Consider the following 26,665-nt stretch of genomic DNA (forward strand, 5'->3'; position numbering starts at 1 on the left):
TTAAAAAACGAAATGATTTATTCATTCTCTTTCCTTCCAAAAACCAATTTAGTTTATTAGAATGACTTTTAAATCACTTTTCTCATCATTTCAGGATACATCCCGGAATTTGTCCTTAGGGTATATGCTCTTGCCATGGTGATCACACATACACTCTTGCGCACCAGGAACATTCCTGTTTCTTCTTCCAGATAAGAAAGAATATATTTTTATTCCATTATTATTGATGCTGGACTATTGTTGAGAGTGACAACACTCTGGATTGTTTTTTAAAAGGCCAGAAAAATTCTTAACCCATAAAAAAACCTTCTTGTCTTTTTATAAATTACTATACATAAATAGACTAATGGGAAATGGTCATGACCTCTGCTATATGTCTATGGAGATTCTTAGTCATCTATGGAAAATAGAATGAAATTAGAAACCCTAGGACTGCCCCACTGATTTTCAACATGGTGTGTGTGTGTGTGTGTGTGTGTGTGTGTGTGTGTGTGTGTGTATGTGGTAGTATCCATCTGTCCTTTACACAGGCCACTCCTGGAGGCTTCTGGCAGGAAATATTGCTAAGAGATCATCTCCACCAAAAGTGGGACCCATTCCTTTCTAAAAACTAATCAGGCATATATGAAACCCTTTTCTATTTCTTGGTAATCCACACTCAAAAGATATTTATTCTCTTATAGCAGAGGTTTTCCCAAAGGTTCTTTTTCAAAAGGCAACTGGACTTTGTTATACTTTGAAGATGTTTCGCTTCTCATCCAAGAAGCTTCTTCAGTTCTGACTTCAGAATGAAGTCTTGGATGAGAAGCGAAGCATTTTCAAGGAAAAACAAAATCAGCTTGCCTTTTGAAAAAGTACCTTTGGGACAACCTCTGCTATAAGAGAATAAATAAATAAATACACAAGCTCATGAACACTTTTGCACATTAGAAAAGATCTTCCATAAGTCTGCCGTAACAGGTTCAGGATGCGTGAATAATGAAAATATGCTTGGATTCTTCTTTTGCTTTGTTCGTTCCAATATTTTCTGTGTGATTTAAAAACGTCTGCAAATCAGTAGGAGATGCTCTGTAGCTTTTGATGCCTGCTTCTCAATATTAACAGTTTTAAACACAAAAGTATTTAAGATAAAATCTCCGTAGAGTTGAGCTCAACTGTTGGTAACAACCGGAACATAGCTCTGTTGTTGATTTCTTGGCAGAAATCAGCAAGTAATTACACCAGAAGTAATTTGCCATTGCTTTCTTCCTGCTTCCCCCACCCCCCTTTCTTTTCATTCTAGTATGCAGCCCTGCAACTTAGTAATTGGAAGCACTCTTTCTTAAGCTTTTTTTAATCAGCATGGACTGTTAACTTGTAATGTACGGCTTGTGTTTATACTACAGTCATATTTTTTCCCTCTGACATAACTTTATTTTTAGTATAACAAGTCCTAAATGTTGTTGTTTAATACTTCAAAAATTAAGAATGCCAGTGGCGTCCAGTTGTCACGGCCATCTATAGTCCTGTGGAATCTGTTGAAGCTTTTTCTGTCGGAAAAAAACGCTAATGCATTTTTTTTTTACATTCCCAAGTTCTAGCCTTTCTCCAACAATCATTTTTGTTGGCCGAACTGACTAGAACAATGATTAGTAGCCATGATTATTTTAGCCGTCTGATATAGAAGGACACCAGCTTGTAAAAAGACCCAAACGACATCTGCCAATTCTTTTTCTGTGTTAAATGGACACCTGTTGATGCTTTACAAATGGAAACATAAAGCTAGAAATGCTTTGCAGTTTTATCTCTGTGGGGAAAGGGATCAGTACATCAGAAGTACTTCAGGCTGGTTAACTGCAAGATTTATGTACGTTGGGCATACTTATGAGTCACTCTCGGGGGAGTAGACTTATGTGTTGAGGTTTATGCTACTGGCTTGGTTAAAAAGTACAGTACAGTATGCACTTCATTTTTTTAAAAAAGAACTTCCTGAAATAGACTGAGTCAGAAGGAAGGATTTTGAGTAAATCTATTAACTAAACAGTTCATTATTACAGTACAAATCTTCCTTGGCTGAATAATATGCGTCACAAGATGTTAGTTGTAACTGTTGCACACAGGGAATTCCATTCAGAGCATCCTTTACAAAAGGTTATTCTAAACAAAATATATTTTTAATTAGGGATCTAATGGTGCAGTGGTTAGAATGCAGTACTGCAGGCTACTTCTGCTGACTGCCGGCTTCCTGCAGTTCAGCAGTTTGATTCTCACTGACTCAAGGTTGACTCAGCCTTCTATACTTCAAAGGTCAGAAAAATGAGGACTCAGATTGTTGGGAGCAATAGGCTGACTCTGTAAACCGCTTAGAGCACGGGTCGGCAACCCGCGGCTCCAGAGCCGCATGCAGCTCTTTCAGCCGTCTCCTGCGGCTCCCAGTCCTCCTCCGCCGTGTGCAGTCCCCCCAAAAAAATGTGGGACTAAAAAAGTTCAACCAATCAATTCAAACTTCTTGTGAAGTTTGAATTGATTGGCTGAACTTCTTTGGTTTGTGGGACTGCCCACAAACCTCTTTTCTTCTTTGGACTCCACATGGCAGCAGCGGAGGAAGAGATTGGAGAACTGCTGGAAAGGTGAGTGGGCCCATTTTCCGTCTGCTGTGCCTTCCTCTGTCTTCCCACTTCCGAACACACTGCTGCCATCTCGCCCGACTCTCTTTCCACCTCACTCTTTCACAGCAGGGCCGTTCGGCCGTTTTCCCATCTGCTGCGCCTTCCTCAGGCTCCCCTCCTCTGAACACACCGCTGCCATCTCTCCCGACTCTCTTCCCACCCCACTCTTTCGCGGCAGGGCCATCCGGCCCTTTTTCCATCTGCTGCAACTTCCTTGGGCTCCTCTTCTCTGAACACACCGCTGCCATCTTGCCTGACTCTCTTTCCACCCCAGTCTTTTGTGGCAGGGCCGTCCAGCCCTTTTTCCATCTGCTGCAAATTCCTTGGGCTCCCCTCCTCTGAACACACCGCTGCCGTCTCACCCGACTCTCTTCCCACCCCACTCTTTCGCAGCAGGGCCATCTGGCCCTTTCCCCATCTGCTACAACTTCCTTGGCCTCCCCTCCTCCAAACACACTGCTGCCATCTTGCCTGACTCTCTTTCCACCCCACTCTTTCGCGGCAGGGCTATTTGGCCCTTTTCTCATCGGCTGCAAATTCCTTGGGCTCCCCTCCTCCAAACACACTGCTGCCATCTTCCCCGACTCTCTCCTGACCTCACTGGGTGAAACAGTGGAGCAGGGGAGCCCAGGAAGGCACAGCAGATGGGAAAAATGGCCAAACGGCCCTGCTGTGAAAGAGTGGGGTAGGGAGGGAGTCGGGCAAGACAGCAGCAGCCCTTTTTCCACCTGCTGCGCCTTCCTCGGGCTCCCCTCCTCCAAAAACGCTGCACCTGTCTCTCATGCCTTTCATTATTTTTTATGATGATGAGGGAATTGCAGGAAAAAGAGAGGACCGGCGAGCTAGAGGCTTGCAGGAGGGAAGAGCCACGCGATTAGATAGCTGGAGAGAAGCCGAGCAGGCAAACTTAAATAATGAAAGCAGAGTCCACCTTGGCTCGTCCTTTCTCTTCGCCGCTTAAGCCCCGTGGTGTCCACGCCCGAAACGTGATGGTGAGCAGCCCACACTTCATTTCCTTCTCCTTCGCCTCAGAAAAACCAGAAAGAGAGAGAGAAGGAGAAGGGAAACGCAAGTGCCTCTCTCTCTCTCTGTGTCTCTCTCTGAGTGCGATCGCAAGCTTGCTGCCTGCCCAAGCTCTCAACCCCCCTTCCGGGACTCCGTCCCCAGAAGTTCCCTTCCTGGCCAGGCTGGGGGCTACCCAAAAAGACCGAAATAGCGGCATCGGGATCTGTGAGCAGGGTGCCAGCAGGAGAGAAGTCAGGTGGGCGTTGCAGTTTGGAAAGAGAATTTGCTGTTTTCCTCCTGGGAAGGCAGAAGGGGGGGAAACAGGCAAAAGAGGGGAGTTTTGCCAGCCAGACAGCCAGCTCCCCATTCCTGATTTTATGCCACATTAAAAAAAAAACCCAAGCCTGGCACCGCGTAAGGTTTGCGCCTTGACACTCTCACAGTCCCCTCGCTTGCCCCCTCGCAATTGCACCAAAGCTTTGCAACGGCGCTCAGTATAGTGGGGAAGGGGAAACGTTCTGGGGCTCAGGGAGGGAGGGAGAGGAGAGCTTAATAGGGGCGCGGGGGATGCTCAGCCACCCTTCTGGCTTCTGTGCTGGGGCTGCTACCCTCTTCACAGTGGTGGTGGCGGCAGCGGCGGCATCACCTTTCATGCCGGACCCATTGCAAGCTAGGCATGCCCCTGCATGCTCACGGGAAGGACAGGAAAAAGGGGGTGGGCTGTGCCAGTGTCGGGGGAGGAATAAGGGATGCATGGGGGTGGGGTGTGTGGGAGGAAGAGTCAGAGTCCAAGGTGTTCAAATCTGGGTGAGCTCCCAGCAAACGCGCGCCAAAGAAGTGATGGGTGAAGGAAGAGAGGACGAGAAACAGCAGGTGGGGGGAGGAAAGCACCCTGTTTCTTCTTCTTCCTGCATAAACTCTGTGCTCAAGCCGGAATGGGGAGGGGGAGGAGGAGGAGGGAGAGAAGGAGGAGGAAGAGCAGTGATTGACAAACTGCCAGCCAAACTCTTTGGGAGAGGGAGCGCAGGATGGAGAGGAGGGCAGCTTGCCTTGGAGAGGGAGGGAGGAGCCCTCCTTGTCTGCCTTTCGTTTTCTCCTTGTCTGCCCTATTCCCCTCGCTGCTCCACGCTTCCTTCTCCTCCTCCCCCCCCAAGTAAACTTCATGCAAAAAAACCCAAATCCCGCAGCAAGCCGAGATAGGCAAGTCTGAGCAGCAGCCTCGGAAGATTTGCTGCAGCAGCTCCTTCTCCCTGTTGGCCTCTTCCTCCGCTCCCTCGGAGCAGTCTTTTCCAAGGCGAGGAGAAGCCAGGATGGCAGAGCCGTCCATACCAGAGTTGGATGGGGGCAGGGCCAGTGCATGTCTCGCCGTAGGCTCCACTCTTCAATCAAGCCCTCTGTTGTGCGCATGTGCGTAGATTTTGCGGCTCCCCGGGCTTTTTTTGAGGGAACCGGTTCCAAGTAGCTCTTTCACTGTTTCAGGTTGCCGACCCCTGGCTTAGAGAGAGCTTTAAAGCACTGTGAAGCAGTATATAAGTCTAAGTGCTGTTTATATTGCTAAAGTGAGCCAGAATTTTGAGATTGGAATCTGAAGGCAAGTCTCTGGATAGCTCCTATCGCCAGAATTCTTTCTGTATTACTAGAGAAGGCTTAAGCAACATGGTGCTCATAAATTAGCAATGTGTCAGTAGGCATGGTCCTTGATGCCCTTCAGATACCAACTTTTAAATGAAAAGCTGCAAAGAGCAAAATTATTGTTTCTCCTTTGCCTGCCCTCTGGAACAAAGTTCCCCAAAGGATCTCTATGTCTTCCCACCTAAGAGTATCCTGTAGTCTTTAAAAACTTTGCTTTGCTTTTTAGGAGTGGGGATATAATGGTTGCTGAACTCTTCTTCAGTTTTGGGTGTGCTGTTTATTTTATTTTTTTATAACTTTTAATAGGCAAACTTGCAGAGTCATTTAAATGTAATATACAGTGTGTGTGTGTGTGTGTGTGTGTGTGCATGCCCATACACACAAATATACATAAAATATTAACTGTCTATAGTATTTTCCATTTGGGACTTTTATATTGCTGCCATTCCATCTGAAATAGTGTGCTATCTAAGATTAGATCAGCACCAACTTTATATTGCTGCCATTCCATCTGAAATAGTATGCTATCTAAGATTAGATCAGCGCCAAACTGTCAAGATGATAGTGTTTCTGAAAGATTTTGGGGACACAGAAGAGACCGGGGTTTCCCTCTTGCATGATGTGGTACTTAGTGTGGATGATGGTTATTATTTTATTTCATTTTTCTACTACATGATAGGGTTACTATCCTATCATGTGTAAGGCAGCCTTACACACACACACACACACACACACACACACACATATAATGATAACTTTATTGTCACTTTGAATGTACACCAATCGGCATACATCAAAATGAAATTTCGTTGCATACAGCTCTCAAAAGGTCACCACCTCCGATATTCACTTCTTGTTCGTGGCCCGCTCAAATTTCACATTGTCCATTTTAGTCTATAGGGAGTGAACGATGGCAAACAGGACAGATGGAAATGGGGCTCCATGTGGATTAGCCTTCAAATTAGCTTGTATTCTGACAACCTCGCCTTCTTTCCTTTTTCTGATCCTGACTCTTCCACCCTTTCCTTAAAGAGGCCTTGCTTCTTTTCGCCCCTGGAGCACGCTGCTGCCGCCACCACCAACTCCTCCAAAAGCCTCTCTCTCTTCCTCTGGGCCTGCCGACAGCCTCATCCAGTTCCTTCGCTCCATAAGCTCCAGGTCCTCTCCTCCTCTGCCTCCTCTGGAAACAGCCCTGATTTGCAATACAATCCATCACTGGGCCAGCAGTCAGATCTTGCTGCTGATAGAACAAATTCAAACAGTGCCAACGACTTTTAACAGTCTCACCAACAGTTCCAAAACAACTAGAAACTCACCATGCCAGCAAAGATTGTTGGTCGTATAGAGAGAGAGAGAGAGAGAGAGAGAGAGAGAGAGAGAGAGAGAGAGAGAGAGAGAGAAGAGAGAGAGAGAGAGAGAGAGAGAGAGAGAGAGAGAGAGAGAGAGAGAGAGAGAGAGAGAGAGAGAGGAGAGAGAGATTGTTTTAAATTTTGGATGTACTGAGTGTATGCCATTTAGAGTAATTTTTAACAGAAGTATATTTTTATCAAAATGCCTTGAGTGCCCACCTATGTCTTATGGGCATGCCTAGAAAATTAAATAGATACTTAGAATAGAATAGTAACTTCATTGTCACTTTGAATGTAGACTAATCAGCATACATTAAAATGAAATTTCGTTGCACACAACTTTCAAAGGGTCCGATATACACTACATAAATATGGCAGAAATATACCCAATTCAGCCTACGGCATGTCTGGAAGTGCAATCATTAACCCCTAATAATAATTAAAATAAGCTGGAGGGGCAAGACACATCTGCAGGAAAATATTCACACCAGTGTGCATTTGGGTAGATGGCTGCTGCTACACCACCAAAACTGCTATGGCAGTAATTCACTAAACATTATTTTCCCTCAAGAATGTTCTTTTTTTTCCCTTCGACATCTGCTCACCACCCCCTGGTGAAAACTTTATATTTTTCTGCATTTTCATCATAGTTACTTGGATTCATTTCTAGACAGAATATCTTACAAGGTTCATAAGAAAGTAATGTAACATATTAGCTGCTCTAATATGTTAACCAATAGTCTTCCAGTTGTACTTCTTCAAGGATGTTATTTAATATCTGGAAATCTCATGGAAAATAAAAATTGATGGCTGTTCTAAAGCTAATATTTTAAATGTCTATGGAGATTCTCAGTCATATTCCAGTAATATTTTAGTGAATTTAGCAAACTATAAATCATAAGCAGAAGAAATATGTAGATTTTGCACCTGATTTCTAAATTACGGTTGGTTAACAAATACACTTCCTATGCTAGTTTCCAGGTTATTAACCTTCTCCTCTGTGATGTATTCCCTGCCTTGTTCCAAAAAAGAAAACATATTTTAGCATATATGTGTATATAGGGGTACTACACTAAATTATGAAATTAGTGTTTCTCAAATTAGGATTTGGCAAAATATGATTGGGCGATCTTAGTTTCAGGTCAATTAAAACTCTACAGCACAAGTTTGAAATTATGGATGTTGCAACGTGTAGTCCTTCTAAGAGGAGATCAGAAGCGAGTAACTTTTGCACATATAGCAGGACAAACATCACAGTTGATTAATCGCTGATTAGTTGTAGACAAATTGTTGTTGTTGTTTTTTAAAAAAGATTCCTGTAATCTCACTTTCAGAAATGGGATTTGTGAATATTGCTATTTCTAACCTCCTCCCCAACACAGTTATGAGTAGAATAGTTTGGAACATAATTAAATCATAGCTGCATCATAGTTAAAAATCCAATATTGGCCACAGGGGGATTCAATTATAATTTAATACAGCATACGAGTTTCATCTCACTTTCTTGCTTTTACTGCAAACAGATAATCTATTTTTTGGTTATTAAAAATCAAGAGCAGTTCTTTGATAATTGCACACAATAGCTTGCAGGCTTTGGGTTGCAAACTTACAATATAATCTAAAACGGTCCTGTATGCAATGCGTTGAAGAAATGAAGCGGGCAAGTAATAGGAACTAAAGTTGAACTGAATGTTGTTGTTTTTTTAAATTAAATTGCAGGAGAGCAATATAGTAGAACAGAACTCATGTCTTTCCGTTTCAGGTCAAAGTTAGGGAGAAATGCCTAGATAGACTTTCTCGTTAAAGGCATAGAATAATTGCCTACATCACTTGTAAAGCCTATTTCCTACGTAGCGATCAGCTATGTCCTCGGGCATTGTGGCATTTCTGCTATGTTGCTTCATCTCCTGGTTCCTTGTTCTCTTCTTCCTTTGGCAGTTGCATTTTCAGGCCTTGGCTTTACCACTTTCTACTTGGCTGGCAAGCTGCACTGCTTCACTGAAAAAGGTCGTGGGAAAAGCTGGCGGCTCTGCGCAGCAATTCTACCTCTCTATTGCGCCATGATGATTGCTCTATCACGCATGTGTGATTACAAGCATCACTGGCAAGGTGAGTCATGGTATATCCCTGCCTTCTCTTAATTGTCCTTGCTCTTTCTGGAATATGGTTTAGGCAGGTTTAGGTGAGGAACAAGATCAAATGTGATGGTTTAGCATATGTGTCCTGAAAATTGCTAATTAAATCATTGAAAGAGTATGAGATCAGATGAAAACAAACTGAGATGCTGGTGAGGAACCATTTTTGTTCTTTTCTATAGATAGGTTGACTAACTCTTCGTGAAAGTAGGTTTTCACTCTGTCCAATGGGGCTTATCCCTAGATAACAGGATTGTAGACAAAGAGATTCAGACTGCATGAAGACACTGTACTTTTACAGGAGAGGACGTAGCCCCTCAATTTCCATTTTTATGATCTTTGGAGCTTTCTTTAATGATGCTGGGCAAAGGTTCTTGGATGCATAAATGACACCAAGTACGAAATGTATTAAACTGTACTGTAAGTCCTAGACTTTATATTTTTAACAATAAGAAGAAAAAACTTAATGAAGCAGTTTTCAAGAATTCTTGAAGAGATTTTTAGCAGTCTTAAAAGGAAGGAATCATCAGTGATATTTTACTTTGCCCTTCAACAATGGGAGCATTACCTGAATAAAATTCCACATGTGACAGCTCTGAATTAAATCCAGAAAATTGTATTGTAATAATCAGCAATTAGGGTGGCCATTATAAAATAAATCAAAATTATCAAGGTTTAATTCTGCTCCCTGTATGCTGTTAATTTATGTTAGGGCATGTGGTGATTTACCACATCAGATTCAATTCACCGAATAGAAGTCACTTAACACTTTCCCAACACATCCCTCAGATGTATTTGAATTCTAACTCCCTGAATTCCAGGCCAACATGGGCATTGTAGTCTTAACACAACTGCAGAACCAAGTTAAGAAAAGCTCTTAAAAGCTATTGAGCAGCTAATGTGAGTTACAGGAAGAATATTAAGCATTAATCTGACTATTTTTGTGTTAGGTTTCACTGCAAATAACTATACTGTATATTCAAACTGTACTTGCACATTACAGAGGTTGGTAAATATAATATTCCTGAATAATTTGTGGTGTCTATGGCCCACAGATATGTGGGAGAATAACATCATGATATGAATGAGAACATTTTTTCATAGGGAGATTAATTATCAAGGATAACTATTTTTGTTTTTCTATTTTTGTCCTTTAGTATGACAAGCCTAACCAATACCTTAGCCATTATTGTTTCTTTTATTAGATTGATCTGATGCAATTCCAGGAGGCTCCAGAGTTTTGTAACTAAGAGTTTGTGGATTTCTAGTTGTCCAGCACTTACATATTGAAAGCATTAGCAAATTTAGAAAAGTCAATATGTAGATATTATTATGCACACAGATATTTAGAATAAAAATAATATGGCTATCTATCAGGTTTGCTGGATGAATATATACTGAATTATGGTTTTAAGAAATGTATTCCACCAAGAGCCACAATTATTCACATGATTGTAATTACTGTGTAATTACAGTTTCTAAATAGTGGAAATAGATTGCACCCAAGGGGACTACTATGTGTCCATTACAGCAGCATATGCTTGTCTTTGAAGTTCAAAGAGATAGAACTGGAATAACTCAACTAGCTGCATTTTTTCTAAGTGTGTGTTGGACGAGGGGGAAAGCAGAGATTTTATTAATGGCATATTTTTCTTCAAATGATTTTAATGCTTATCAAAATGGGTCACATCCTGAACTAATGTTTGGACAAAGACCAATTCTACTCAGTATCCTTAAGCTGCTTGTCTTCATGCTGAAAGCAGCCGGAAATGAAGCTGGCTTAAGAAATTGATATCTAGATTTCTAATTTTGGCAGCAATGCTAAACAGGTGTCCTTTTTGGATAGTGTTATCCTGATGGGTTGATTCTCCTGATTTTCCATCTGTTTTCCACATGTCCTTGGAAAACATGTGTGAATAAGTTTCTTAGCCATGGGTGGCTCTTCAGTAGCGTATTGATTCTATTGTTAGAAGACTCTGTTACGAAGGAGCACTGATGGGCATGTAATGTTGCAAGTACACCAGATATTTGAAGAAGTTAAAAAAAACTTGGAAGAACATCTGAAGGACAATGAAGAAGTGCACTGAAGTTAGTATACCATTAAGACATTGAATATCGGAGAGACCAAACTGACCTACACAAATGACCAAATGAAGAATAGGAAAGAGGCAGTCTAAACATCTGGCTAGCTGCGCAACCAAGCATAACAGTAATAATAACATCTAGATAATGGTACTGAAAAAAATGACTTATGACTGTTTTTTCACACTTACAACCTTTGCAGCAAGCCCAGAGTCATGTTATCAAAATTCAGATATCTGGCAACTGGCATCTGTTTATGCCAATTGCACTGGGATCAACATTTGTAACCTTCCCAACTGGCCTCTGAAAAACAAAATCAATGGGGGAAAGCCAGATTCACTTAATGACCACATGATGCACTTAACAACAGTGTGCAGCAAAAATAGTTGTAAAACAGGGCCCAGCTTACTCAACAACTGCCTTGCCTAGCAACTGAAATTTTGGGCTTAATTGTGGTCGTAAACTGAGGCCTACTTGTAATTGCTTTAACAATTACTGGCTATTTCAGGAGCTGAACTTTATAGAGAGATGCCTAGATATCCAACATGTTGATCTGATTGTAATTTTCCAAATGGAAATAAGATCTGGATGTGCTAATGGGAATACTTATGCATTGTCATCTTTGATTCACCACAATAAGTATCTCTAGAGATAAAGAGCAAAATCTTAAAAATCAGATAGAAAATGAAAACTTTATTGTTGTTTTCCAATACTTTTGTTATGCCTTAAGCTTTAGGGACAGGAAATTCTTGAAGAAATTGCTCTGGAGATGATTACAAGTATTAAATTAATTATAACTGCAGATAAACAACTTATAGACCTTCTATTCGGTGTTTGTGCTCTCCAGAGTCTCATTTCAAATGATTTGCCAAATAGAAACAGCACAATTGCTGAGTTTGGGCAATCAAAAAAAAAAAAAAAAGAATACACACAAACCCCTTGTGCTAAACCCAGCTTTTATATTACATGAAGTCCCTGAGATTACAGTGAAAGTTTTTTATGTGATCCTAGCCACAAAAATGTTCTCAACCTGTTCTAGGTTTATCCAGGAAGTCCTTAGAGCTAGGGCTTTCCTCCTATTGGATGCTTAAAATTAGTCATATCTTATTTGACATATCATATCATATGGTGCTGCTATTGAAAGCCATCCAGAAGCTTCAAATGGTCCAGCATGCAGTGCTGTAAGCAGTGATGGTCATGCCTCAACATGCTCCTGTGACACTTCTGCTTTGTGAGGTGCAGAAGTTGCCAGTTTGTTTCCAGTTGTGATTGAAGATGCTGGTTGTTACCCATAAAGCTCTATATGACACAGTGCTTGGTTACTTGAGGGACCACCTGTCTCCCATAGTATCTGCTTGACCAAATTTAGGCTTGGCACACTTTGGGGGGTCTTTCACTTAAACAATGCCATTGATTGGGATCCCAGAAGCCATCTTCTATATGGCCGCATCTTCCCTCTGGAATGAGATTCCCTCTGAGATCTGAATGGCTCCTGCCCTGCTGGTGTCTCAAAGGGGCCAGAAGCCCTGGCTGTTAACCCAGGCCTTTGGTGGGGATGATTGAAGCCTCCTTCCAGTTTAGATTATTTTCTTTTATTTCCACCCATTATCCTGATTTCTCTGCCTTTTTAAATTGTTTTTATTTTCCTATTTTTCATGTTTCAAATAATTTGTAAACTGCTCAGAGTTACAGTTTACTACTAGTACTACTACTAGTAATATCTATTACTACTACTACCCATGTTTTCCCCAAAATAAGGCCCGGTCTTAAAAAACAATTGCCTCCAAAAGAGGCACCGGTTTTATTTTTGGGAGATATCTTACCTGCTTACCTTAGGACTGCCGCAGCAAGGCCTCCCATGCCCCGACACCTGCCTCACCTTGCCAGCCCACTTCTGTGGCCGCTCACTGCCACTCGTGCGCATCGCCCCAGCCTCTGTTTTGCCAGCAGAAGCCTTCAGGAAAGGCCTTTGCAGCTGAGAAACGGGCTCTGGATTGATGCATGTGTTGCCTCCCGGCTTCCATTTCAGGAAAGGCCTCTGACAGTGAAGTGGAGGCTGGGGACACAGCGCATAAATCCAGAGTTGTTTCTCGACTGCAGATGCCTTTTCTTTTTTTATAAACAAGTTTTATTGATTTTTTTAATATTTACATAAACATGTATTTGTGAAACAATATGGTGGTTGGGTAGTTAAAATAAGAAATAACCAATTGTAAATAGTTCAGGTTACATCAATAGAAATGCCCTCTCTAACCCTTAGTGATTACATAGTCAAAATAAGCAAGTTAGTACACTTCTAGTTATCACCTAGTCAATCAACAAAATTTAAAATATATTTTCACTAATACATATCAATATTCTGTTTTTAAATTTTATCTAATTGCAATAAGATATTCTAGCATAGCCTAGTATATAGGAAAAAGCTTATTTTTGGGTAACCCACAATTCCCAATTTCAATAAAGAGTAATTCTTTTGTCTACAAAACTTATATTGTTTATTACAAAACATTCTTATGTTTTACCATTAAAGTCTAGTTTTCATCTTAACAAATCACCAGTTATTAGAAATATATTTTTTGCCTTAACCGTTCAACAATTATTATAATGCTATCTTTTATATATAAAGTTCTAGATTCTATACTATAGTTCAAAAGTAACCGCTGAACATTCTATAAGTCATCTTGACCATACATCAATTGTTAAAATACTATCTTTTGATATGTCATTCCAAATTCTATAATATAGTTCGGAGTTATATTCTAAAAGCTTACTTTTGTTTTCCTTTACAGATCTAAAAGCTAAATGTAAAATCAGTGATATTTTTTAGAGATTCCCCTTAATCCATAGAAAGATATTTTTGTAATCTATCTTTAGGAATCCCAAAAGAGAAACAAGTTCAGTTTTTTAAATCTAACTCTTGCCTTCCTTTTGTGCCAATCATGCTTCCCTCTTGGCATCTTTAAATTCTCAAATGTATCTTCCTTTCTTCCTATACCCCTTATTTGAATCCAGGGAGCGTATCCAAATGTCAGTTTTGCAAGGAAAATGTCCCCTTTGTAACCATTGTATTTTTGCTTTGATAATTCAGTTTTTGTTGGTTGATATAATATAATTGTCATTAAATCACTCAAATCTTTTTGTTCTTCCAATTCTATCTGGGTTAGGTAGTAAGTAGTAGCTGGTATCATGGTTGTCATTTGATTAGTTGAATTCTCAATATAGTGTATTTGAAGGCCTTTAGTGTCTTCACGCTTGGTGTTGCTTTCTTCAGGTGCTGTTGCTTTTTGGCTTGTAAGTTTTGTAGTTGCCATTAAAGTTTGGACTTTAAGGTTTTCTGTAGGTTGCTTTTGTTATTCTTTGAAATCTCCTATTTTAGTGTTAGTTTCCACTTCTTCTATTTGGTTTTGGGTTATCTTTTCCTCATTTACAGTCAGAATTTGATTTGGTGGCTTTAAGTTGTCAGATTTTTCTTGTAGTTTGGCTTTAATTTGCTCTGTCATTGCCAAGATCATGTCCAGTATCAGTTTATAATCAAATCGTGGGATATATCAAATGGTGCCCTGTGAACCGCCCTGAGTCCTTTGAGAATAGGGCGGTATATAAATTCAATCAATCAATAAATCAATAAATAAATAAATATATTCATCCATTTCGTTGTTGTTTGCAGTTAAAACTTCCATGGAGGCTGTTTCAATAATAGTCAAAGATTTTCCACCTCCTGAAGAGTTGTATTCAGTGCCAGGTGTTCCCACATTTATCTTTAAGCATTGTTTCAAGGACAGCTCTGTTATTCAGTCAGCTCTCACAACAGAAAAAGGAAATTTACTTGCTGTACCAGGTTTCACCACAAGATGTCATCAATAACATATAACATGCAATGTGAGATTTTTTTTCTTTTTCTTTTTCCAAATTAATATAGAACCTTTTTAGCTTTAGTCTAATTTTTTTTCTTTAATTTACAGCTTACAGAGAGGATAGGATAGTGGATCCCCAGCAACAAATAGAAGCTTTTTAGTAAATACAGATGAAATTGCTTAAATTCTTTGCTGAAATAATTGAATTTCTTTTGTAGCTTTGAGGCTTTTAGATTTGTTCCCAAAGTAGATTTTTGCCATTTTCTCAAAAAATGGGGAAGGAGATTTTCAGGAATGTCCCACAGGAAGATGGTTAAGGGAATAGGAAAGGTAAAAGCTCACCCAGGTCCTCCAGATTGCTTCTTAGTGCTAGGTAGTGCTTTGGCTTTCGGCAGGGAGCGGCTTAGTGATCAGACATCTTTATGGCCGGTCTCTTCTTCTTAGGGCCAAAGGAGATGATCTCAGATTCCAGCGGAACGCTGCCACCCTTCCGTGATCGCAGGAAAGTCCTCCTCTCAGTAATCGCCTCTCCAGGGCGATTTTTAACCCTTTTCAGGGACCTCCAAAAAAGAAAGAAACAGCTGGCAGGAAGCAGACAGTTCCTGAATGTCTGGAAGCGTCACGCGCGCAAACCGGAAGCTTTTGCAGAGGCCTTTTCTGAAGGCCTCTGATGGTGAAATGGAAGCTGGGCGTGATGCGCAGGCATGGCTGCAGAAGAAGTGGGCCAGTGAGGCAGGTGTCAGGATATGGGATGCCTGGCAGCAACTGTCCAAAGGTAAGTGGGTGCAGAGCATGTGGGGCAGCTCCACCCTCCCATTCCTGTCCTAGCTTGAATTTTACCTGTGCACCTCACCCCACTTCGTGCAACCAGGTGCAGTGGAGTGGGCAGGATCTTAAGTAGGAGTGATTTGGGGGCTTATTTTCAGGGTAGATCTTATTTTCGGGAAAACATGGTGGTAGTAGTAACATCTGAATTAATCATGCCAGAATATCTATAAGTATTCTACTTCAGTATTTTTAAAAATTATCTCAGTTGAAAGTCCATTGTAAATAAAAAGAATGTGCCTGATACATAAAAATTTATAAAAATATCAGGGATTCAAATGGATCTGAAGAGGTTTTCACATTTTTTCAAGTACCTGCAAGGACCAGGATTTGGGGTACCTCTTGACAAGATGCTTATTTTGTCCCCTAGCACTCTGAAAATGTAGCATATGCAAACTGTTCAATTCTCTTATCCTATAATTGATTATATAGAATATATGCAAATGATAAATGCACCCAATAAACCTACCTCTTTATGGTAAGCAAGATAAAATTTATATTTAGGATTAATAAATACAAAGCAGAACAAAACAAAATCCACACAGAGAAAGAAACTATAGGAGACACTTGTCTGAGGTACAATAGCTCTCATAATGTCTCCATTACAAGATCAAGACATAATTTATAGTGAACAAGGCTATTTGAGATTTTTTTTTTAGCATTTGCCATATTTCCCTTTATATAATTTGTGCACAAGCATACATTGGAAGTGTAAGGGTTGCAAACAAGAGCTGGAAAAAAAAATTCTTCACAAAATTACATGTGTTCGACAGATGTGGGAAATGCCACAGATTTTTGCAACGGGAATATTAATATGGAGAGGCAAAATCATTCTTTTGCTTTAGCCATTCAGAGAACTAGACTACTTTTATTTGATTTCCTACCATTGAAATGTAATAGATATGTTAATACTCTCCGCACTGCACTTATTTGCAGTAGCAGCGCTCTCATTTTATTTTATTTTTAATTTAAAAAGTTAGAAAATAACTTCATGTGATTAAAAATGCTGTTTGATTTAAAACTACGTTTAGTTATTTCAAAAGACTAAAGATCTGATGCCTTAGTTCATTGAGATAATGAGATTGTATCTGCCTTAAAATAATTTGAACACAAAATTATACTTTAATTAGGGTTCAATTTACAGCTACCAGCACCATTTCTTAACTCTTTAATTCATTATTTTGTAATATAAAGATTGGAGATCACAACTTTAAAAAAGATTTCCTTATATTTGAAAATTTTGAATTGTTTTGCTTAAAACAATTTAAGCTGCTGAATCTACCAAATTTCTTTGAACCTAAACAAAAAACTTTACCCTAGAACAGAAGCCATCTCCTTAACTTTTATGCAGTCCTCAACTTTGTTGTTGTTGTTAGTTGTGAAGTTGTGTCCGACCCATCGTGACCCCATGGACAACATTCCTCCAGGCCTTCCTGTCCTCTACCATCTTCTGGAGTCCATTTAAGCTCATGCCTACTGCTTCAGTGACTCCGTCCAGCCACCTCATTTTCTGTCGTCCCCTTCTTCTATTGCGTTCAATCTTTCCCAGCATTAGGCTCTGCTCCAGTGAGTCCTTCCTTCTCATTAGGGTGACCAAAGTATTTGAGTTTCAACTTCAGGATCTGGCCTTTGTCCTCGACTTACAGCAGTTTGTTTAGTGACTGTTCAAAGTTACAATGACCTTAAAAACAGTGACTGCTTTTCACACTTATGATCAGTGCAACATCCGCAAACTCATGTGATCAAAATTGAGAGCTTGACAAGTGACTCGTATTTATGAGACCGGCATCTCAGACTAACCAATCTTTTCCATCGTTAACTATGGGGGGGGTGTGAGGTGTTACCCCCTGTTGATAGGGCCCGCAACTTGGGTGTCCTCCTGGATTCACGGCTCAGTTTGGAAGATCATATAGGAGCCGTGGCCAGGGGGGCTTTTGCCCAGGTTCGCCAGTTACGGCCCTATCTGGACCGAGATGTGCTACGCACAGTCACCCATGCGCTCGTGACCTCCCGGCTAGACTACTGCAATGCTCTCTACATGGGGCTGCCCCTGAGGACCACTCGGAGGCTTCAGCTGGTGCAGAATGCAGCCGCGCGAGTTGTGATGGGAGTCTCCCGATACTCCCATGTAACACCTCTTCTCCGCGAGCTGCATTGGCTTCCGGTTGCCCTCCGGGTGAGATTCAAGGTGCTGGTGATGACCTATAAAGCCCTAAATGGCATGGGCCCGGATTATCTAAGGGAACACCTGCTGCCAGCGTCAATTTCCCATCGTCCTGTGCGCTCCCACAGGGAGGGCCTCCTCAGGGTACCGCCGGTCAAGGATTGCCGACGGGCGATCCACAGGGGGAGGGCGTTCTCTGTGGGCGCGCCTGCCCTATGGAATCAACTGCCAACGGAACTCCGGACTGCCCCCGACCTTCGTTCATTTCGCCGGGACCTAAAAACCTGGCTCTTTGAGCTATCTGGTCTGGACTGAGGGGTTTAATGCTTTTAAATTGTGATTTAATTTTTGCGGCTAGACTTAATTTAATTTTATTGTAATTTTATATTGGATTGTTTTTAAATTTTGCCTTGTAAACTGCCCTGGGTCCTTTGAGAATAGGGCGGTATATAAACCGAATAAATAATAATAATAATAATGACAGTTGCAGTGTCCTGGGGGTCATGTGATCACCTTTTGTGATCTTCTGTCAAGCAAAGTTGAAGCCAGGTTCTCTTAACAACTGTACTACTAACTTAACAATTGTAGTGATTCACTTAACAACTGTGGCAAGAAAGGTTGTGAAATGGGGCAAGATTCATTGCCAACTGCCTTGCTTATTTTGGGATAAATTGTAGTCGTCAGTTGAAGACTATCTATATTCTTTTCCTTGACAGGCCATTGCACCAGTCCTAGAAAAATATTAAGGATCTCATTAGGCCTGAAACTGGTGTAAAATAATTGTAAAAGCTAAAACTGAAAATTACCAAATGACTACTTATAAAACCTATATTATATTTTATGAAGTCAATTGCATTAGCCATAAAGTTTTAAAAGATACATATACTTTGATATGTATAAATCAGCTTATACAATGTTGGATTTGACTTTCCAGATTGGATATTTATAAGCAGGCCTGCTCTTGTCAGTTGCTACTATGGTAGGTGCTTCCTTTGAACATTTATGCTTGTATTTTATAGAATTGGAGGATAAGTGGAAGCCAGACTTTCTTAATAATCCTTAATAGAATTATAAAGATACATTATGGCTTTTATGTATTCCATCCTTGTGTAAATGAGATAACATGGCAGAAATTCTATTGGAAAATAGTAGCTGTAATCTATATATTCCAACATCTCAGCAGATGGTTTAATGGAGACAGTGTGCTGTATATAAAAACTACTTAACAGTTAATACTGATAAAAAGCCATTCAGAAAGTGATAGAAGTGAACTTTCCAATAACATTAAATTTGGAAATCTTACGATGCTTTCCTTTATGTCAAGTATGGGTACATTACTATTAGTAGTACAGCATTCTAAAAGCTTCTCATGAGCCTGTAGTTATACAATTGTTGTTTATGAAATGTATATTCTGCCTGATTTCCAGCAACTCTGGGCAGTTTGAAATGTTTCTATTTCTAAGATTATACTCTTGGGAGAAAGGGAAAAAAATGGAATGCAAATTGATTTGTGGAATACAGATGATAATGAAATCTCAGCATGTGTTGCTGCTGACAGCAGAGTGGAACAGCTCGTTTTGTTTCACAGAATAGTTTTACTTTAAGTGGTTTCATCTTTATGCTGCATATCAGCATATCATATAACGGGCATATTTTTGTAAAGCTGGAGTTTCTATCTTGGGTAAAACCACATAGCAGGATAGTAAAGACTCTCATTGATATTCCTCCCTGCATCTACTCTTTCTTTATGAGATCTATAATTGGTTACTAATCTCCCCTTTCCAGTCATGTACACAAAATGTTTAGAGGGTTATTGGTTGTATAAGTACTCTGGAAATGTGTTCCAAAGTTATCCTCCCAGATGAACAAGAAATATTTCTGAAAAGCTTATCGAGCTCATCAGCAGTAGTGTAATCATGCCAAAGCCCATCTTGGGTCATTATTTCATTTTTCACAACAGCCTGTCAGATATTGAGCAACCTCACTAGGTAGACCAGATAGGAAATGGATAACAGATAAACTAACTCGGCTTTATTGTAAAGCTATAATATCAGAATCTTGCAAGTGCAATTCTCTTGACATCACTTTTATAATCCAAGGACTTAGAGTTGGTCCCTTCTGAGCCTCTTGCTCCACCTACTAGGCACCTGCAGGTTATGCTGACTCTTATGGGACCAGTTCCTAGACAACATCATCCCATCTCCTAAGGTTTTTCCCATATTACTGGTACAGTTCCGATGTGCTTGTTCCCCAGCAGCCAGTGCCCCAATCTGAAGGTAACAATGCATTTTTAGAACTAAGCCTTTATAGACCAGCCATCCATGAAATTAGGTTATCTCCTTCTAAAACCATTCAAGGTTGTGGCCTCTGTCTCAATGAATTTTACTGGTTAACTATATTTAAGTGCTTTCGTAGATCTGTGCTAAATCTCCTTCCAATCAGCTCACTACTTCATATACACATATGGTTGCCATGCCTATAAGGAATGAATATAGATTACTTGAGCATAAAAGAATTTTTATCGTTGTCCAGGTTAAATTTGTTTGATCTTATTTGGATGCTATTTTAAGGGATTAGCAAAAGATTCCTTTGATAGCAGTTGAGTCATTCATCAGCTATATTAATGCAAGTCATATTAGGTATGTTGGGTTAGCTGCCATCTTAATTCTCACTTTCTTTGGAATATTAATGCTACATGTTTCTGCAGTAGAGAATGGTATATTAAAATGGTGGCTAGGCAGCATGGAGAGACTCAAGGTAGAATATTTATCACAACAGTGCAGTACTTTGAATTCAACATAGTACCAGCTATATCTCTTTGAAACAGCTGTGTGATTCTGGAAAAAGTACAGAGTGTAGATATATTGTATGCAGCTGGATGGGAAGTAGCTGTTTAAGGAAGTTGACTACTGATGCAAACTTTACCTACGCATTTGAATAAAAGTAGGCTGTAGGAATAACTGCATATTGAATCCTTTAAAGTATCTTTTGGGGACTAAGATTCTTGTAAACCACATTAAGCACCTTGGGCATGTTTGCCCCACATGTTAAGAAAATCCGCGACTTGTTAGGGGTTTGCTAATATGTTTTTCTGAAGGTATCATAAAAATAATCCTAAAATAGGAAACCCAAAACTAACTTCGGAGTATCCCTAAGTTATTATTTCAATAGTAATATATCTTTCTTTTCTTTTTCTTTCCTCACACCTAGATGCTTTCGTTGGAGGAGTCATTGGCCTTGTATTTGCTTACATTTGCTACAGACAGCATTACCCTCCTTTGGGCAACATGGCTTGTCACAAACCGTATGTCAGTCTGCTCATTCAGACATCGATGAAGAAGGAAGAGACACGTACAGCAGATAATGCTACCAGCCTTCCTCTAGAAGGGATAACAGAAGGTCCAGTATGACTAATACATATGCAGGACGAACTTTTAGCTCTTTCATACATTCCGCCAAACCCAAATGGTATCTTTGCATAATAAGTGTTTTTAACAGCTGTGATTCTTCCTTTCTTGCCCTTTTACTTTTACTGACCTTTTTCTTTAGCTTTCATGTATGTCCTCTGTTGTATTTTCCCTTTTCTGTTTCCCATGTTTTTTTTAAAAAAATATTCCAATAAGACGATTGCTCCAAGGAAGTAATTATTAGTTAAAGGGTTTAAGGCAGAACTTAAACTCTTCAAATATCATTAATTATTACTAATCATTATTTATGAAGCGCCTTCATGTATATATTTACTTTGCAAATCATAGCACATTCATAATAGCCACGTGAGGCTGAAAGAGAGTGACATACCCAGTCTTACTCCGGTGGACCAGACTGTCTACAAAGGGGGTTATCAATGCCTTCTGCTAAGAACTAATAGACATTGTCATCTTTATTTACTTTTCTTAGAGACATTCAACATGTAAAAAAGAGAGTTTTGTTTATCTCACATTTCTAAATGCAGTTACAGCTGCATGTTTATCTTCCTCTGTTTATCTCCTAGTGGTCTAAGCAAACAAACGTATGGATATGGTGTGTGTATGTGTATGTGTGTTAGTGTGTTTGATTGCTGCATATAATGTTTTGCAAATCCATCTGAACTGGCTGCAGTGAAATAAAAGTCTTCAACTTTCAGAAATGAGACAGCCAAAATATTCAGACATCCGGCCTTTCTGACGTAATTGACAGCACAATTATGCAAAGCTTCTGAAACTGTCATCTGGCAATACTGCAAAAATCATCTGGACACTCTGGAAAAACCCAATTGTGTGTGTGTGTGTGTGTGTGTGTCTGTGTCTGTGTCTGTGTGCATGTGCGTGTGTGTGTCTCCCTTGAGCATATAGTCATTTAGTTTTGAGCTCAATGAATTATTTTAAAACAACACTCTATAGTCCTTTGGAACACAACAATCCTTCCCCAAATCTCTGGAGAAAGTGACTTTGTGAGCTACGGTCATACTTGCTTAGTAGTTTCTGTTCCCTTGATGAAAGCTGGCAGTCAGTTCTGGAATGCTTAATGTTTCTTCTGCACAATATGCACTTCGTAAATTTGTTTGTTTCAAAATGTGTCTGCTACACCTGTAGTTTTTGTACCTTTCTCAAGCACCATATTTGTAAGGTTACTCTACGACAATATGCATGAAAGGCAGTTGTTTGATAGCATAGCTGCTAATATACATAGACCCCATTCTTCCCACATTTGGAGGGGGGGGAAAAAAAACAACTTCTCAGATGGACTCTGCATCATTCCTGAGTACCCTTTATTCATAAACAGTAATGATAGTTTGCCTTAAAAATTGGAAGTCTGTCTTCTTTATAATAAGAAAGGGGTTGCATATGCTTTATTTCTGTAAGAAAAAAAGCACACTTCCATTTGATGAACCAGCTTGTTATTCCACAGAAATATACATCAAGTTTAAAAAAAATTGAATTCTGTTGAGTGTTTATGTACAACTTTCTTGGTTTTGGAACTTTTCTGCAATAGTGGACATCAAAGTAAAACAGATATTGGGGTTAGCGATGCCCAGGTAGAGATCTTTGCCAAGATCAGAAAAAATGTGATCAACCCTTAATTTCTGATTAGGCGTTTGGAAACTACCACCGTCTTATTCAGCACTGCACTGAAAATATGAATCTTTTGAAGCAGAGAGGGGAAAAATGATATAATTTGCAACTTTTAAGATATGTTGATACAGTATTATAGAAAAGGATATTATGTAGTAAAATCTTGCAATGAATTAAATATTTTTCTTCTTCTTCTCTAATAGCTAGCTAGATTATTGAAAGCTCTTTTGATCAAGCCATTTCAACAATGCTCTTAGAGTCTCATGGCCCTGCACATGATCTAGTTGTGTGGATGTAGCAAGCATATTTCTGTAAAATATGGCCTTTATCTTCCTTCCTTCCTTCCTTCCTTCCTTCCTTCCTTCCTTCCTTCCTTCCTTCCTTCCTTCCTTCCTTCCTTCCTTCCTTCCGTGATCTTTTCAATAAAAGTTGGAATAGATAAACCCTTTTGAAATAAATCCATTGGAGAATTAGTTTGTAAAAAGTTAGAATCAAAGAAAGCCTGCTAAAATCATACACTTAAATAAAGTAATTTTTAAAAAAAGATCTTGCAATTTGTAAGGGCAAAAATTTTGGGAGTTTGTGAATCTCATAAATATTGGATGAACCTACATATCTGAATATATAAACAATGAGATAAATTACAAATAGATATAACACCAGCATAACATCAGGATTATTTACTTTTACTCAATAAATATGCAAAGGCATAATTGTTGCCTATTCATGTAGTTTGAAAAGATTTGCAGTAGTTGTCCCTAATGGCCAGATAGCTGCATATTCTGTATACATTTTCAGAATGGTACATAAGGAGTTCTATTAAAAAGGTGCTCAACATTTTTATTGGGATATCTTCTGTGCTTCAGTGAAACACTGAAAAATGTTCAGTGTGATGCATGGAAAGAAGTAGCAGAATGGGGTTGTGATAACTCTATGGCTTTACTTATTTTTGGCTGTCACTGCAGAATACCCAAAGCCTTTGCAGTTAACAGCCATAACTGTGGATACAGCTAGCCTGGTCTTGGGGTTTCAGATTTGCTGGAAGCTCATCTGTTCACGTGCTTTCAGGTATTTCAGTGTGATTAGCTGAACAGGTGCAGGGTTTTATCCCAAGGTCATGCTTTTCCTTATCTATGTTTATTTCCTTTCTGAATGGCTGTAATATTGATGTGATGCTATTCCTACTATTTGTGTCCCACCTATGTGAGACTTTTAGAATAAAACTAGAAACTCTTTACTTTCTAAGAAGATATTTTTTGACGAAGCTCTCACATCTACGCTAAGAGTTTGGGTGCTGTTAAGAAAACATACCTGATGAAAATGAATGGATGGTTTAAGCCAGATGAATACCTCATAGTCACCTTTTCTCATAGTCACCTTAACCCAGTCACCCTTCTCAAAGCCTTAGACATACCTCTCTTCAGCATCAGTGTACCTGCAATCAAACAAAAACAAGTTAGGTGTCTTAAATGAGAGGACTCCATATAAAACCAACTTTTTAGCCTCTTGTGTGATTTAATTATTTCACTGACCAAATCACTTCTTTGAAGAATAATAATTAGTTTTCTAAATGTTAGAAAAACTGATTCCTCTTCTTGAGAGAGTCCTTGTCAAAAAGAACATTCCAATACACAGTAGACATCATTTCAAAGAAACTTTAATTCCTCCATCTTGCTGATCCCATACATAAGGTCATATTTCACATGGTTCCAGTTCAAAAGTAAGAAAACTAAAAACACATTAATTGTGCCCCTTTGTCTACTATATAGAAATTAGTGCTTACAAGATATGTTTTCATACCAGCTGTTAGTATCCACACAAAAAGGATAGGACAATGTTGTTATTACGTAGAGTAGCTTTTATGTGCAGGTTTGTTTATTTGTTTATTTACTTATTCCTTATTTTCCCCCCACATAGTCTTGACCTCTTTTTCTGAATAAAATTGCCTTCACAATTTTCTATCTTTATATGGATGATTGAAGCTTCTTATTGAGGTGTATGTGCACTTCTGGTGTTATCATGTCATATGCCTAGTTCTTAAAGGTTGTCCTTCCCAAATACTGTATAGTTATATCTTGCAAAAAAATGGGATTGGTACAGTAGGCTGACAGTTCTGTCTTTTAGCCTCAGCAGTTTCCATACATTTACTTTGAATGTGGTTAGAAAATATATTAACAAATAATTTTCACTGTTAAAATCTCAGCATCTGATATTCAGTGCTGTAAAAATATATACAGCGTTTGGTAACTAGTTGAAGGGGTTTTGCAATACGGCAAAAGAATAAAAGCGTTTTTATTCTAATGGAAATAATAACTCTGAATGTAAAAAAAATATAACATATAAATGTGTTGATTCTAATATAATTATACTGGATGTAATGATGTAAAACTGATAGAAGGCTCTGGGGAAGCTGCAATTATTGGCTCAGGTTAGTGAAGAAAGTATCGGTGTGGATCTGTGTCTATAATTTTGTAATCTTAATGTGAAAGAAATGTAAATGCTGTAATCCGCCAATAAAAACAACATGAATGTAGGACTTTTACTTCTTTGCATTGTAATTATTACTTTTTTGTGAGGCAGTTTGGGTCTTAACATGCAGTGCAGCAGTCTGCTGGACAGCATTGACAGGACTATATCAATGTCTTGTCCTTGCCTCCATACATAGCAGTTAAGTTTCACAACCTGGAGCTCTGATGTCAGTGATGCTGTTGCACAGTGTTACAGAAAACATGTTTCAAGCAGTTTGGGAGCGACTGTGAATTCACAGGAGCCAAGCTCTTAAGAATAAGCACAAAATGTGGAAATTTGCAATAGTGGCGAATATCTGTAGGTCGCCTGTAGGATGAGGGTGAAGGTTCATTCTCCGAGCTTGTGGGTTGGTTTCTGAATGCTTTGTTATCAGGCTAGGTAACATCTTCTGTGGACTTTAGGGGATGTCAGTGTTCTTCTGTTTATAAGGGCTGATCCTCACCTGATGTAACCTCCCCATCACAAGACCCATCACAAGATTCTCATTGGTGACTCACACCTGACCCATCACGAGACCCTCATTTGACACACCCACATCTGACCCATCTCAAGACCCACCACAAGACCCTGACCTGACAGGACCCTGACCTGACGTTACCTCACCATCACAAGACCTACAGACCACATGAAGCCCTTGTAACCAGAAGAACACCAACATTGTCATCCTCTGAACTCCGCTGAAGATGCAACCTAGCCTGGTAACAAGACATTCAGAAACCAACCCACAAGCTCGGAAATTTAGCTGAGTGTGTTATTTAATTTCCCTCCAACATGTTGCAGGTAGTCCTTGACTTAGGACCACAATTGAGCCCAAAATTTCTGTTGTTAAACAAGAGATTGGTTAAGTGAGTTTTGCCCCATTTTACGACCTTTCTTGCCACAGTTGTTAAGTGAATCACCACCATTGTAGTAGCAAAGTTGTTAAATGGATCTGACTTCCCCACCGAATTTGCTTGTCAGAAGGTCACAAAAGGTGACATATTTATGCAGCTGTCATAAATATGTCAAGCATCTGAATTTTGATCATGTGACCAGGAGGATTCTGCCATTGTTGTTAGAGTGAAAAATGTTCATAAGTCCCTTTTTTCCAGTGCTGTTGTGACTTTGAGTGGTCACTAAATGAATTGTTGTAAGTTGAGGACTATCTGTATAAGTAGGAGAGGGAAAAACAACCCTGAAACATGGGAAGAAAACTGCCTATGGTTTTAAATCCAGCTGGACTTTAGATAAGGTGGTTTAGGTGTCTCTGACAGGCTTGATTTATTGACTGAAATAGTTCTTCTCTACTACTAATATCAAGAACTATCTGCTGATGCTCCCTGTCTCCAAACAAAAGCAACATTCTTCCATCGTATTTATCGGATCTTACTTTTAGGCTCCAGTGTTCAGAT

The 26,665-nt window shown here is 39.6% G+C and overlaps 1 protein-coding gene across 2 annotated transcripts in view; it reads left to right on the forward strand.

Moving 5' to 3' along the window:
• The window catches only part of PLPP4 (phospholipid phosphatase 4), a gene marked incomplete at its 5' end in the record, with an annotated part of 120,088 nt that extends 97,837 nt beyond the window's left edge, over positions 1-22,251 (forward strand). For both annotated transcript variants that reach the window (XM_083364538.1, XM_083364539.1), the window contains 2 exons: positions 8,573-8,743; positions 20,905-22,251. In XM_083364538.1, the coding sequence (XP_083220664.1) occupies positions 8,573-8,743; positions 20,905-21,104 (371 nt within the window). In that variant the 3' untranslated portion in view covers positions 21,105-22,251. The remainder of the gene's footprint in view (positions 1-8,572; positions 8,744-20,904) is intronic.
• Between the last annotated feature and the right edge of the window lie 4,414 nt (positions 22,252-26,665).

The sequence above is a fragment of the Vipera ursinii genome (assembly GCF_947247035.1).
Source record: "Vipera ursinii genome assembly, chromosome: 5".
Classification (NCBI taxonomy): domain Eukaryota; kingdom Metazoa; phylum Chordata; class Lepidosauria; order Squamata; family Viperidae; genus Vipera; species Vipera ursinii.